Source organism: Vairimorpha ceranae (genome assembly GCF_000988165.1).
Source record: "Vairimorpha ceranae strain PA08 1199 chromosome Unknown NODE_42, whole genome shotgun sequence".
Taxonomy (NCBI): domain Eukaryota; kingdom Fungi; phylum Microsporidia; family Nosematidae; genus Vairimorpha; species Vairimorpha ceranae.
Window position 1 is genome coordinate 1 of NW_020169337.1, and position 14,140 is coordinate 14,140.

Here is a 14,140-nt window from a genome sequence, read left to right on the forward strand (position 1 = left end):
ATTTTAAATGTATTTTTTTAAGCTTCATTCAATTGTTCAAATTGTAAAATGTGCGCCATTACTGAATTTATTTATTTAAAAAATACAATTATCAAATTTAAAACGATACATACATAAACAAAGACATATACACATAATTTAAACAAAGAAAGCACGTGTCGAGTTTAAGTCCCGTTTTAAACGGGATGGCGCAAGCTAGTCATCATCAATATATATAAAAAGTTTGAATCTGAACATTTTTTTATTATTTAACCCTTCTTTTTTTAAAATTTGTAAAATTCTCTGTATTTTTTATTAAGAACGAGTGGCATTATTTCAAGGGATATTTTCTAAGCATAGCACAATGCTTTCGTGCATTTTTGGTAAATATTATTTAATTTTTTTAAATGTATACGGGTGTCTTTAGCAGATTTTAATTTATAATAAAAAGGGCCAACTTGCAATTTAAAAAAAAATATATGTATATACACAAAGGCACATTTTATTCATTGAAAAGAAATAACGCACATTGTATTTGTGATCCCGTTTTAAACGGGATAGCGTTAGCTAGTCATCAATATATATAAAAAGTTTGAATCTGAACATTTATTTATTTTTTAGCCCTTCTTTTTTTAAAATTTGTAAAATTCTGTTTTAATTTTTCATGTAAAAGCATTACAAGTCAATTTATGGATTTGTAAGGAATTGTTACTAACAGAATATTACGGAGTTTTGTGTATTTTCTTAGAAATTTTCAATTTTTTTGTGTGTGCAAAATGGTAGCTATTGCAAATTTTACAATCTCAATGTAAGACATTTTATACTGTAAACAATGCGCACAAGCCCAAAGACATGTTAAACAATGAAAAATAAGAATATTATTTATTTATAATCCCGTTTCAAACGGGATGGCGCAAGCTATCAATATATATAAAAGGTTTGAATCTGAATATTTATTTATTTTTTAACCCTTCTTTTTTCAAGTTTTGGAAAACGTTTTTTTAAATAAATAACAATCTTCCATAGTTGATTATATTATATAGAGCTTAACTTTTTAAAATATTTTCTTAAGTTTTATTCAAATTGTAAAATATGCTCTATTGTCATTTTATAATTAAAAGTGTGCAATGTTCAAAAAAAAACAATACATACATGCACAAAGACATATACACATAATTTAAACAAAGAAAGGACGTATCGAGTTTGAGTCCCGTTTTAAACGGGATAGCGCAAGCTAGTTAATAATAAAAACGTTAGTAAAAATTAAATTAATTTACAAAAAATAAATATTTTATTTATAACTTTCATCTATTATTATGTTTATAAGATCATTTTTTATAAGCTTATTTCCACAAATAAAATAAAAAAGTTCATTTTCTTCCAAAATATTGTCAATTTTCTGTTTAGTACTTTTCAATCTTCTAATAAACATTAACTTTTTATTTATAAATCTATAAACTTCAATTCTATTTCTAAAAACAGCGCAAATACTTTTACCAGTATAAAAAATTAATAAAACTTTATCAAATCGATAAACACAACATAGATCATCATTAGATAATAAAAATATAATATTTTTATATATTACTATTGAATCATATAAATCATTATTAAAATAAACAGGTTCTACAATAACACTATGTATATTCTCAATCTCTTCTGATACAAGTTTACTTTTACAAATATTAGGCACATTATAGAAAATCTTGTCTTCACCAGTCTCAATGTCATAAATAATCAATTCAACGTCATTAAGAATATAAACACAATTATTATACACACACATTTTTATGTTTGTACTAGAATATTCATTTATATATCTAATATGATCTTTATAAATATTAAGTATGCTTAACTTATTATCTTCTGTATAAATATACAACAGATTATCATTCAAAATCATATTAGTAATTTTAAAATCGTGTTTGTGTACTGTTCTTTTTACTGAAGGTGTATTTATATAAATTTTATTCGATTTAGTGTAAATCAATATATCTCCAACTGTATAAATTAAATCTACAGGAATATCTGTAATAACAGACTTAAAATTGGTAATTAAATCGATCTTAAAAAGTCCATTTTTATTAGAAAAAAATAAAAATTTTTCAGACCAACAGTAGGATGTAATTTCAAATTCTCTAAAAAAAATTAAATTATTTTTTTCGTGTATAAAAAAAATAATATCATTGAAAATATAAAAATCTTTAATATTTTTCTCTTCAAAAATTTTGTAGTAAGAATCTGTATCGTAGAAATTAGATGCTTTATAAATTTCTGATCCATTATACAAATACACAAAATCATTAAAAATTCTAATAATTTGATATTCTGTAGATTTAAAATCTATTAATTCATGAGATAGTGAATATTTTATAAGCAGTTTGTTTCTTTTAACAAACAAATAATTATCAGTTATAAAAAAATCTGAATTTATTCCTTGCATAAAAGGGGATGGATAAAAAAAATATTAGAATGGTTAATTTAGTAATTATCATTAGAAAGTACAAAGGTGATTTTTATAATACTACAGATTACAATATTGTATAGTTAAATAAAACTTCACATATAACACAAAAGATCATTACCGGATGATTTATTTTGATTTTAATATAATATACTACCACAGATTAAATAAACAACTACATAATTTTGTAAAACTAAAAAATATTTATTTTTCTTTAAGATAAATAATATCTTCAACATACTTTTTGGCTAAGATGAATTGAATACCCATTCTTATTATAACAGGATCTTTGTATTTTTCAATATCACACAAAGTATCTTTCATCATTTCTAACAATCTCTTGTCTGACTCCAGGTTTCCTTTTTGTATTATAAAATGGTATTTTGATTCATTTTTGTCACTTCTTTTATTCTGTTGGTTTTTATTACAAACTGTCTGACCTTTGATATAGTACTGTAATTCTTTTAAGGTAATAAGAATCTTTAATTTAATGATATCACAATATAAATCCTTAAGAGATGTATACATGTATTTAAATATCTTTTTATTGAGTTTAGACAACGTTGAACAAATATGTTCATGTAGATAAGCAATTCTTTGGGTATCTTGTCTTATTTTAGTGCTTTCAGCATCTAAAAAATTTTCATGTTTGTTTTTTGTAAGTAACTCTACTTTACAAATATTGTTAATAAATTTAATATCTTTATGACCATTTATGTTAAAAACACAATCACCACTGTTACATGTAGCAGATGATTTGTTTTTATTTACTAAGCACACTCTTTCATTCCATAAAATGTTTATAAAGCTATTAACCGAACATCTTTTTTCATTAAATAAAAGAGGATGTTTACTTGTTTTTATTATTTTATTTACTGTACAAACCGCCTCCCTTATTTTAGAATCAAATGTGCTTATTTCATATTTACTTGGTATAAATCCGTTTACTTCTTTTATACTTTGCTGTGATGGTTCGATAAAAGATGGCATGTCCTCTTTTTCAAGTATCTTATGTACACAAACCTTAGCAGTATTAAATTTTTGCCATGAATATTTTTGAAGCCCACTAAAGTTCATATTTATACATTTTTCGCTATTGACTATAATTTTTTCTGTTAATTCTTTAAAAATAATTTCAATTTTTCGTTTAACCCTATCTTTTTTTTCCTTATAAATAACCGTATTCCTAATATTCGAATACATTGTATCTTTTTTACAATAAATCGCCTTTTCCAATATAATCAGCTTAAAGGTAATGTTATTACTTAAATCATTTAATATTTTGTTCTTTAAAATTTTCAGTAAAAAATGGATATTTCTATGAATATAATGTAGTGATATATTAGTATTATAATTCGTGTATTTACTAAGTCTTAATAAACTTTTTTTAATGTTTATCCTAAAATCTGCTTTTTTTAAATTTTTTTCAGATTTCTCTATTTGGTATGAATATAACTTACGAAAAGTTTGAGATATTTCTTTTTTTAAACATTGAATCTTACAGTTAATAATGTTAAGTTCTATTGTCTGAAGTTTTGAAGTAAGTATTTCCATAAGATTTAAAAACTGTTTTTTATAAAAATTTATTGTGTGAGAAAAGACCAATAAAATTATTTTATTGTAAAGGTCATTTTATTTTCGCAAAACATTTCTTGTCTTAAAATTTTAGTAAAATTTTTATCCCTTAAAAATGGCAGAAGAAAAAATTAAACTAAATTCAGAAGAAAAAAAAGAAGTAAATGGTGATAAAAAAAAGGATTTATCGTTGGATTTAGAAGAAATAAATAGTGATAAAAAAAAGGATTTGCCATTAGATTTAGGAGGAAAAAAAGAAATTTCTGTAAATGATAATAAAAAAAAGGAGTCATCTTTTCTTACCTCTAGTATAACTATTAAGGATAAAGATAAAGATGCGGGAACAGAAGATTTTGAATTGAAATGTATCCAGGAAAGTTTTATAGAAAAAAATTTGCAAGATAAAGTACTTTTTAAATCTAAATGTAATCTTTTTATTTTTAATAAAAAAAAAAAGAAGTATGAAGAGAGAGGAACAGGCGATATTATGATTAATATTGAGAAAAAGACTAATATGGTCAAAGTTGTAATGATAAGAGAAACTATTTCTAGGTTTGGCTGTCATCATTATATTAATCCTAAACATAAATTAATAAAAAATAATAATATTAAAAATGGATGGGTGTGGTGCACCACAGAAGATACTGTTGAGGATGACAATGAAAAGACTAAATTTTATTTAGTGAAATTTGATAATGAGGATGATACAAAAAAATTTAAAGAAGAATATGAAAAAGGAATGGAGGATAATAAAAAACTATTAGAAAAACAATAAATTTATTATTTCTGTATTATTGGTTAATTGTTGATAAATTAAATATTTGAAACCTTCAATTTTAAAACTGTTTTAAACTAAAAAATATATAAATTTAGAATGTGCTACATTTTTATGATTCCTGTAATCACTGTTCTAATTACATTGTCACTTGTTAAAGCCGGGTTTGCAAATGTAATCACAGTACCTGTTGATATTTATATTAGTGAAAAAGGAAAAGAGCAGTACTCAACACGAATGGAAGATCTAGAAAGTGCTATGGATAAAGTTAGACAGAAGCTAGAAGCAAATCTTAACCAAAGAGCCGGAAATGAAGCAACCAATAAATATTCTGCCCTTCAATTTTCTATAAATGTGCTTACAGAAACACCTAGAGGGATAGATCTCGATGAATGTGGACAGAATGTGGATATCTTATTTACTCAGTTACAGAACTTACACAATATGAATACCAGACATAATGTAATAGCTTTTTATACATGTCCTTCAAGTACTTATTTTGATTATTTCAGTAATGCCAACATGGAGACACCGTTATTAATACAAAGGGATAATCTAACGTGTGTTCAGCGTATGGCAAGTTTTGTGGAACCTGAAAGACCCAAATTTGAACTTACATTTGCAAATGCACTTATGGCAGCAGCGGGATGTCCGATTAATAATCCTGTATCACTTAAAGAAGATGATGGTGGAGATAGAGGAGTGCAAATTAATTATTTTGTTGATCATGATGCTTATGACTTATTATTTAGGAATGGATGTGATCGTATACCCAATTAAATTAGTATTTATACATAAATTTTTATATTGAAGTTTGAATAATTATTTTAAATTTTAAATTAATTAATAAAAAAGTATAAATTTTAAAATAAGTAAATGCAATTGTTTGTTTAAAAATATTTTAAAATGCAATAAATTGTATATATTCTTTATTTTTTCTATAAGAAATATGATAAATATAATTTCTACTACTTTTTTTTACAAAAATTATTATTGATATTTTAAGAACATTTTTCATAAAAAGTTTCTTAAATTTAAACTAAATTACACTTAGTAAGAGCTGTAAATTATTAAATGAATATTTATTGTATTAGAATAAAACTTAAGATTATTTACCGCAATTTAATTAAAAATTACGATAAAAAAGCAATATTTGCTATTTCTACATATTGTTTTCCAATTTTTATATCATCAAATATTAATTTATGCATAAAATTAATTTAAGAATATTAAAATTTATTTATTATTTATTTATTAAATCAGTATCAAAACAATAACATTTTAAAACAATTTACCTTAATTTAAGAGATAATAACATTTATAAATATTATGCTTTCAAATTTAATGTCAATTACTTGTATACCATTATTTATAACCATTTTATATGAAATAGAGGTAAAACCAGAGTTAGAATATCTTTATAAAGACATAATAATAGCCCTTTTTGATAAATATAATGTTTATCTCAAGCCGGTAGGAATAAAACTGGTTTTAGAAGATGCCCTTCCATATTCGTTGTATTCACAAGATGCTGATTACAAAGATTTAATAAAATTTAGTGGCACTGACAACCTATCAGGAATGATGAGTGTTTTAGTCAACAAACAAAAGAACATTTTACTTATTGCCTCGACGCAAGTGGATCAAAGTGATGTATATTTTAATTTAAAAAATCCATGTGCTAGTAAATACATTACAACATTTAATAAAAGTAATAGTTTAGAATTAGATACAATATCATCCATTTATGGAGCTATAGAAAGATATTTAGGCGAATTAATGAGCACCAAAATACCAAAAACATTAGGAATTGTTAATTTAGGAGATGCGCAAAATTTTTCACAAAATTTAATTAACAATGGGTTTATTGACAGGGTCCAGAACTGTTCAGGAAGAAATAAAATTTTAAGCAACAAAGAAGATCTTTTTGAACAATTTAAAGATATAGGAGAAAAAATTCCAGAAAATTTGGAAGATTTGCCGACCACTGATCAAGATTCAATTTCCAATAAAATAATAGGCAAAGAAGAAAATTTTGTAATAAATGATACGCGTGAAACGTTTCAACCAGAAAAGTCAACTTTAAAACGCGAAAAAGTACCAGGTGGTAAAAATTCGAAACCAAAAAGATTTAAAAAGTCTAAATCATTACAGTATTTAAATAGACCAAAAAAGAATAAAATATAACTATTAATTAAATTACAAATTTCGATTTATTTGCTGTATTTATTAACTTTAAATTTTATAAATCTAATTAAATCTTGTAATTATAAAAAAATTGCGGGTGTATAAAGATTAATTTATAAATTAACTGTGGTAACCTGACCACATATTTCTATTTAATTTTTATTTTAAAAGAAATTATTTGTGTCACCCAACAAAAAGAAGAAAATGAAAAAGTACTACGCAGATAACAACAATTATTTTTTTTAGTAAAACTTTAAGAACAGAAATATCAAGTTTAATAAAATAACTGACTTTATTTACAGTAATTTAGAAAATCATCTCAAGTTTAGCACCCCGCCCAAAGGGTATTGCATTTACACACATTTTTGTTAATTAAAAATACAGTATTATTTAAATTTTAACAAAAATAATAAACAAACTTTATTATCAAATGTGAAACATATACACTTCAATAATTCCAATAAAACCCATCAGTTATTTCATGATCTGTAAATGGCGATTCTCCCTTTTTTACTGGTGGAAATAATGAATCCATAAAATCATTAAGAGATTTATAAGTACTAGTAAGTTCTCCTATAAATTCACCATACAGTCTTCCAGATTCATTGACTGTAAATATGCGTATAGGAGATATTTCAATTGATTTATAAGTTATGATATCAGTAATCCTATTTCCAAAACCTGCTACAAAAGGATTATTCCCGCCAAATATTCCTTTTAAATTCTCAAGGCAAGCAATTTTAAAATCTTCAGGTCGTTTTATAATAATTTCTCTGTACAACGCAGCAAATAATCCATCAGGAGATAAAATTATAGGACCATCGGGTAATTTCGCTCCATCTTGATCAACATTTGTAAGATATTTTTTAGTACTAAATGACTGTTGAAGTGGGCGTGCAGTCAAGTACATTATTTTATATCCACTTCTATATAATTTACTGTATAAACTAGCGACACCTCCATGTGTCCAATCCTTTCCTATTAAACAGTAGATATGTCCCCATAAATCACTTTTAGTAATTGTACCATCTATATCGCTAATAATTACCTTCTCGTCATAATCCCAAAAGTAGATATGTCCATCTAACTGTTTATTTACTCCACCCACTTTAAAAATAATAGTATTTTTACCGTATTTAAGATCCAATTTACTTAATTCCTTATGATTTAACTTTAATGAATAAGAAATATCTCTTTTAAGAACTTTCTTCGTACCAAATAAATTCCATCCAACAGATTTATTATGTTGATTTTCTAAAAATTCCATAAGTTTTCTAGATCTGCTATTCGTAACACCTCTTAACTCAAAAAACAATTTTGTAAATAAAACATACGGAAAGTAAAATACTCCTTTGCATTTTGAACATCCTGTTATTCGTACAACAATACCTTTTTCTTCCGTTAAATTTTTACATAAAAAAGAAGCGAACGTTTTATGAATAGAATGCGCAAATTTACGATCTGCGCACTTAGAAAACGTAATTTCTGCACCGCAACATCCATTGGCATCACACACCTTAGGGCCTTTGTAACTGGGAGGATATTGAAATAATCCATTAAATAACAATAATATTTGTCTAAATCTAGTAATACACCAATTATAATAATCTGTAGAGTTAAATAAATTACTAAATTTACCTATTTTCATAGCTTGGTCCTCGTAAAAATTATCAGTTAAAATTTTTTTGTAACCTAAAAAAAACGTTCGTTTGTCAAAATTTAGCATACGTTCAGTGCGGTAATAATTAACATATTTTTTTGTTTTTTTGACTAAATCTTCTCTTCCTTTAGAATTTCCTAAATTCATTTTACTAAAATGCATCGATAAATAGTCATCAATACCGTCCTTTTTAATTTTATCTAGTGTATTAATATATCCTAGTATATCATCATATTGAATATCCTCATCAGTGTTATCATGTTTCTCAAAGAATAACTCTCCTTGAGGAGTTATGAACATTGGAATATCGTGTATAACTTTACCATTAACTATTAAATGTACCTGTTGACTTTTCATATTGGGGAAATAAAGTTTACCAAATCTTAACTGAAAATCAGAACATCTAAGTTCACCATATTGATCTTTAACAACAATTATATCATTTATTCCACTAAATGTTACTATATTTATATTGTTGTATAATCCTGAAAAAGAATTAAAAATCTTGTTTACTAAACCCATTGTTTTTTTTAGGGGTAAATATTTTTATAACATAAATGTTTTAGAAAAAGGATGATTCATCACTAAATTGAGTAAATATATAATTTTTAATAAGGGGAAAAGGATTAGAATTCTTTGCTGTAGCTAATACATTTAAAAAAAGAGGTGTAAATTTATAATTTTTAATAAGGGGAAAAGGATTAAAATTCTTTGTTGTAGCTAATACATATAAAAAAATACGACTTTACTAAATTTTATCATTGTAGAGGTATTTTTTTAAAATAAAACACAAGTTTATTTATAAATTACTATTATAAAACAAACATATCAACCTATATCTGCTTCTCTACTGTCCTCCAATTTTAACTCATATTTACAAAAAAATAAAGTGCCTTACTGTTAACTTATACTATAAATTTGCAAAGAATAGACATAAAACGTGTATCATGTAAATATGTTAGAAAAATATAATTTATAAGCATATTTGAGATTATATAATAAACGTAATCAATTTATATTTGACTTGCTAAAATTACACAAGAAAAAGAAATATTTTCCATTATTTAAAAATTTAAAATATTTTTAATAGTTGTAATAATATATTATTACCTAACAGGTTGTATCTACCATAATATAATAAATTATTATGTTTTTTTATAGTTTAATTTTTTTAGCTAATTTAAGTTTATATTGATTTTAAAAAAATGCTTTTATATAAGAATTTATTTTGATTTAATACAATAATATATTAAAAAGCACAATAACATCATTTCATACAAGTTATTTAAACCTTCTATTAGTGATGAATTAATAGTTGATGTTATTATTTTACAATAACAACTTAGTTTTTGTTGATCACCAAATACAGCCCTATAAAGAACATTTGTATTATGAAATCTAGTATTAGTCAGTAAAATGTACAGATTAGATAATATATGTAACATTTTAGTAACAATTGTTAAACGTATAAAATTAGACTTTAAGTTGTTTTTAAAAAATGATAAATAAAGAATGAATATAAGCACCAGCTTACTAAAATCTACCATCGAGCGATCAAAAAACATTTCTAATAACAAATGCATCATATAAATTATAATACAAAACTTCGCTTTCTGTTTCGCAATGTACGCTTTATATGTAAAAAAATTTACACCAGCTTTTTTTACGTACAATTTCATAAATTCCATATAAAATGTTTGTACACAGTACATCTCTATAAAAATATCTAGAATTAAAAGAAATTGATATACAAATATAATATAATAATTTATATTTAAACAAGTAAATAAAAAATAAATGTCTATCATGTTTATCAGTAAAAAAATTTTGTACAGTTTAAGTTGGAATATATTTTTCGTAAGGACAATATAAAAAATATAACAGTAAGTGTAAGTGGCCATTAAAATTGATTTTAAAAGTACTGTTCTGTAGATGGGTAAGTTAACTATATCTGTAATCTTAATTACGTAGCATATTGTAATAAGTCGAAGATAGAATGTAATACTTATAAAAAAGTATATAACTCCCTTATTCATTTAAAAAATAAATTAACAATTTTTAAATATAAAAACAAATAAATAAAAATTTTTAAATTTTAGTATCTTAATGTAAATTTATAAAAACATAGTTTATACAAAATTTGTTTGGTTTATTTTTGTTTTTATATCATTTTTAATTTTTAATTTGCATACTATATCAAATTAATAATAAAGTATACTTTTTTGTATTAATATAAATGTAAAGAAATTTTATAGAATTAATTTTAATTGTTTATTTATAATTTTGTGTTTACAGGTCGTAAAATGTCAAATTTATGCAATTATCAATAAAAAGAAAACACATCTTTTTATTGTAAAAGAATTTTATTAAATTAAAATTAATTAAGATTTTTGACAGAATAATAAAGCAAGAAAACAAATTTATCAATTATTTAACCACAGTTTTGATGTAAAAATTAAGTTAAAACGTAAAATATCATTTCTCCATAAACAACCAATATGAAAAAAAGGCATTATACACTATTTTCTGTAGATAAAATGACTAGTCTTTTTATGCTAGTATAAAATTTAATTTAAACATGTGCTTTTTTTCTGCGATATTACAGCCACTAAAAATTCTTTTGATTATTTTCTTGTTCTTCTGTAATTCTGATGGGTTAAAATAAAAATAAATATTTATAGTAAAAAAAAACTTAAGAAGACTCTTGAGAGTATCTCGTTGGAGCACCGAAGAAGGGGTGACATGAATGTACCAGAGAATGGAGGAGAGCAGAATCTATCACCAAATTTGTTCAGTGGTGTCACTGAAGCAATAAGTCAAATATAAAAGAAAATACTAACCTTCAAATAAATATTCATAGTAAAATAAAATAATTGACATATAATAAATTATACCACACTTTTATTTTATAAATCTTTTTTTCCAATATTCAAAACCTTCCTTTTCTATTAAATCTTAATATTTTATGCGTTAGATAAAATATTTATCCTTTATTTTACAACCCTTATGCAGAAATCTGGAGCACGTTTTTCAAAGTTAAAGTTAGTTTATAAAAAAGCAATACAAGAAATGCTTAGTATAAATATTGAACCATCTGAATCCATTGATTCATTTTATAACACTACTGTTAATTCTACTAATTATAAAGAAAGAATAGAAACTTTAAAATGTAAATTATCTGAACTTTTTAAACAAAAGATTAAAGAATATGATTTAGAAAATAAACTTAATACACTTGATTCTCTTATTAAAGATAATCAAGATGTAAAAGATATCAATGATGAGGATTATATACAAGAAATACTTGAGTCATACATTGTTGAAGATAAGTTACAGCTTATTGAGTTTGTAAATACAAGGAATGAAGAACTAAAAGATGATATAACACATTTAGAAGATAAGTTAAAGTTACTGGAGGATGAATATTTAGTGCTTAGTAAAGAGTGTAATAATAAAGAAAGAAGAATTAATAAGTTAATAGATGATATGAAAAATGTATATTAATAATTTTTGGTACATTTATAAAATATTACTGTACATTTAATTGGATGAAATACATACAAACGAATAAAAATTTTGTGAATTTTTATAAATGTTTTTATTACAGTTTGTATTTTTAAAATTATGTTAATAGATGTTTATTACAGAAATGTGATATTGAAAATGTTTATGTACACTTTACTGTCAAAATAAATATAATTTATTTAATACCTTTTTTTTTTATTGAGTAAAAATTTATAAGTAGTGTTTATAAGCTTAAAAGCATCATAAATGTGCATATGCTAAGAAGGACAAATATCTTTTTTCTCTTACTATCTTTACTAGAATTTAATGATATATTATTATTACTAGCATGTAATGATATATTATTATTACTAGCATGTTTTAACATGTTATTTGACAATATAAGTTTATCACAAGTATTTTTATATTTGTACATATATTTTCTATGCAAAGTGAGTTCTTTTATATTCTTGTTAGATATTGATGAACAAGTTATTTTATTAATATATTTAATAAATGTACTGTCTATAAATGTATTGTATCTAAAAATATTATTGTTACTAATATTTGCTTGTTTATCCATTAATATTAAAAGTATTAAATATTTATATTAATACTAACCAATTATAAAAATGTGAGTGTATAATTGATTATTTAACATTTTTAAAATGGTTAATATTACAATACATTTATGTTAAATGGTTAAAAATTCAAATAATATTTTTACTATCACTTACATTAAAAAAATTTATCAAATAATATTTTTACTATCACTTACATTAAAAAAATTTATTAAATAATATTTTTACCATCTCTTACATTAAACAATACTATTATGTTTATTAAAAAAATCCTTTTTTAAACTTATTGTTTTATTGATTAGTACTAAAATTAAATTGGTTATATTGATTTTACTAAATAACAAAATATCAAAACATTATAAAATTTATTTAATAAAAAGTTTGTGAAGAAAAACACTTATGTCATTTAAATTATCTCTACTTTTTAAGTTACAAAAGACTTCTAAGCTCTTTTTTCTTTTTATGTCCTTTTTCTTTAATATTTTCTTCAACTCGTCATCAAATAAATTCACCTGCTCTTCTGCTTGATTTACATATATAAATACATGAGTCAGTGTTTCTAATATTTTGATATCAGTGTCTGTGCCATTTATATTGGTTTTGAAGTCTACATAACCTGTACGATTTGAATTATCCATATTTCAAAACAGAAAGGAGTTATTTAAAATACTTTTTTTATTATTGGTTATTAATTAACCAATAATTTAATTTAGTCCAATAAACTTATTTATTTAATATGATTTATTAATAGATGTTATAGCATTATTAATAACAATAAGTATTGTATTTTGTTAAAAATAACAGTTACCGTCATATCATTATTTCTTTACTCATAATCTTTTACAGTACTGTACACTTATTTGTCTTTCTAAACATAAAAATTTAAGTCTTAAGAAATGCTAGAACAAAACGAATTAAACAATCAAATGTATTAAATAAACACAATTCATATTGTATTTATTACCTTACAATTAAGTATAAAATATAAAACGTAAAAATTATATTTATAAAGCATAATTATAATAATTATTTTTATAGTTCAAATTAAAATATTTATAATTATTTAGTATTAATTTTAATTTATCAATTATTTAAATAAAAATTAAATTTTGTTAATTATTATAAACTTTTAACTATTAATATTGAAAATGATAGTATATAAGACAATAATACTTTTATTTGACTTGCTTTCTTCCTGCATGGGTTAGAAAATTTTTAAAAATTTATAGATTAAAATAAAACATTATTGTTCCTTGACATATAAAATAATACAAGACTTAACACACATGAAATGTTTATAAACTTATTACATAACATTATTTAGTGTTTTTAGTTATTTTTTTTACCCCATGAAAATCAATAATGGACTCCTGTCAATTTACTTTAAGATCTATTCCATATGTAAAACACTTATT

General features: G+C 23.1%; 9 protein-coding genes across 9 annotated transcripts; 4 read left to right on the plus strand and 5 right to left on the minus strand.

Annotated features, from left to right (window-relative positions):
• Positions 1 to 1,270: 1,270 nt before the first annotated feature.
• Positions 1,271 to 2,422, minus strand: AAJ76_420002422 (hypothetical protein; the record flags this gene model as incomplete). The annotated part of the gene is made up of 1 exon (XM_024475604.1): positions 1,271 to 2,422. One exon carries the CDS (start codon positions 2,420 to 2,422, stop codon positions 1,271 to 1,273), a length of 1,152 nt encoding a protein of 383 aa, XP_024330580.1.
• Positions 2,423 to 2,647: 225 nt separating this feature from the next.
• AAJ76_420003997 (atpase involved in dna repair) lies at positions 2,648 to 3,997 on the minus strand (the record flags this gene model as incomplete). Its single annotated transcript, XM_024475615.1, has 1 exon — positions 2,648 to 3,997. One exon carries the CDS (start codon positions 3,995 to 3,997, stop codon positions 2,648 to 2,650), a length of 1,350 nt encoding a protein of 449 aa, XP_024330581.1.
• A 136-nt stretch (positions 3,998 to 4,133) lies between these two features.
• Positions 4,134 to 4,793, plus strand: AAJ76_420004134 (ran-specific gtpase-activating protein 1; the record flags this gene model as incomplete). The annotated part of the gene is made up of 1 exon (XM_024475616.1): positions 4,134 to 4,793. The coding sequence occupies one exon, from the start codon at positions 4,134 to 4,136 to the stop codon at positions 4,791 to 4,793; it is 660 nt and encodes a 219-aa protein (XP_024330582.1).
• Positions 4,794 to 4,907: 114 nt separating this feature from the next.
• On the plus strand, positions 4,908 to 5,573 carry AAJ76_420004908 (hypothetical protein; the record flags this gene model as incomplete). The annotated part of the gene is made up of 1 exon (XM_024475617.1): positions 4,908 to 5,573. The coding sequence occupies one exon, from the start codon at positions 4,908 to 4,910 to the stop codon at positions 5,571 to 5,573; it is 666 nt and encodes a 221-aa protein (XP_024330583.1).
• A 549-nt stretch (positions 5,574 to 6,122) lies between these two features.
• AAJ76_420006123 (hypothetical protein) lies at positions 6,123 to 6,980 on the plus strand (the record flags this gene model as incomplete). Its single annotated transcript, XM_024475618.1, has 1 exon — positions 6,123 to 6,980. One exon carries the CDS (start codon positions 6,123 to 6,125, stop codon positions 6,978 to 6,980), a length of 858 nt encoding a protein of 285 aa, XP_024330584.1.
• A 448-nt stretch (positions 6,981 to 7,428) lies between these two features.
• AAJ76_420009162 (smp2 protein) lies at positions 7,429 to 9,162 on the minus strand (the record flags this gene model as incomplete). Its single annotated transcript, XM_024475619.1, has 1 exon — positions 7,429 to 9,162. One exon carries the CDS (start codon positions 9,160 to 9,162, stop codon positions 7,429 to 7,431), a length of 1,734 nt encoding a protein of 577 aa, XP_024330585.1.
• Positions 9,163 to 9,863: 701 nt separating this feature from the next.
• On the minus strand, positions 9,864 to 10,676 carry AAJ76_4200010676 (hypothetical protein; the record flags this gene model as incomplete). Its single annotated transcript, XM_024475594.1, has 1 exon — positions 9,864 to 10,676. One exon carries the CDS (start codon positions 10,674 to 10,676, stop codon positions 9,864 to 9,866), a length of 813 nt encoding a protein of 270 aa, XP_024330586.1.
• Positions 10,677 to 11,646: 970 nt separating this feature from the next.
• Positions 11,647 to 12,144, plus strand: AAJ76_4200011647 (hypothetical protein; the record flags this gene model as incomplete). Its single annotated transcript, XM_024475595.1, has 1 exon — positions 11,647 to 12,144. The coding sequence occupies one exon, from the start codon at positions 11,647 to 11,649 to the stop codon at positions 12,142 to 12,144; it is 498 nt and encodes a 165-aa protein (XP_024330587.1).
• A 946-nt stretch (positions 12,145 to 13,090) lies between these two features.
• On the minus strand, positions 13,091 to 13,363 carry AAJ76_4200013363 (hypothetical protein; the record flags this gene model as incomplete). Its single annotated transcript, XM_024475596.1, has 1 exon — positions 13,091 to 13,363. The coding sequence occupies one exon, from the start codon at positions 13,361 to 13,363 to the stop codon at positions 13,091 to 13,093; it is 273 nt and encodes a 90-aa protein (XP_024330588.1).
• Between the last annotated feature and the right edge of the window lie 777 nt (positions 13,364 to 14,140).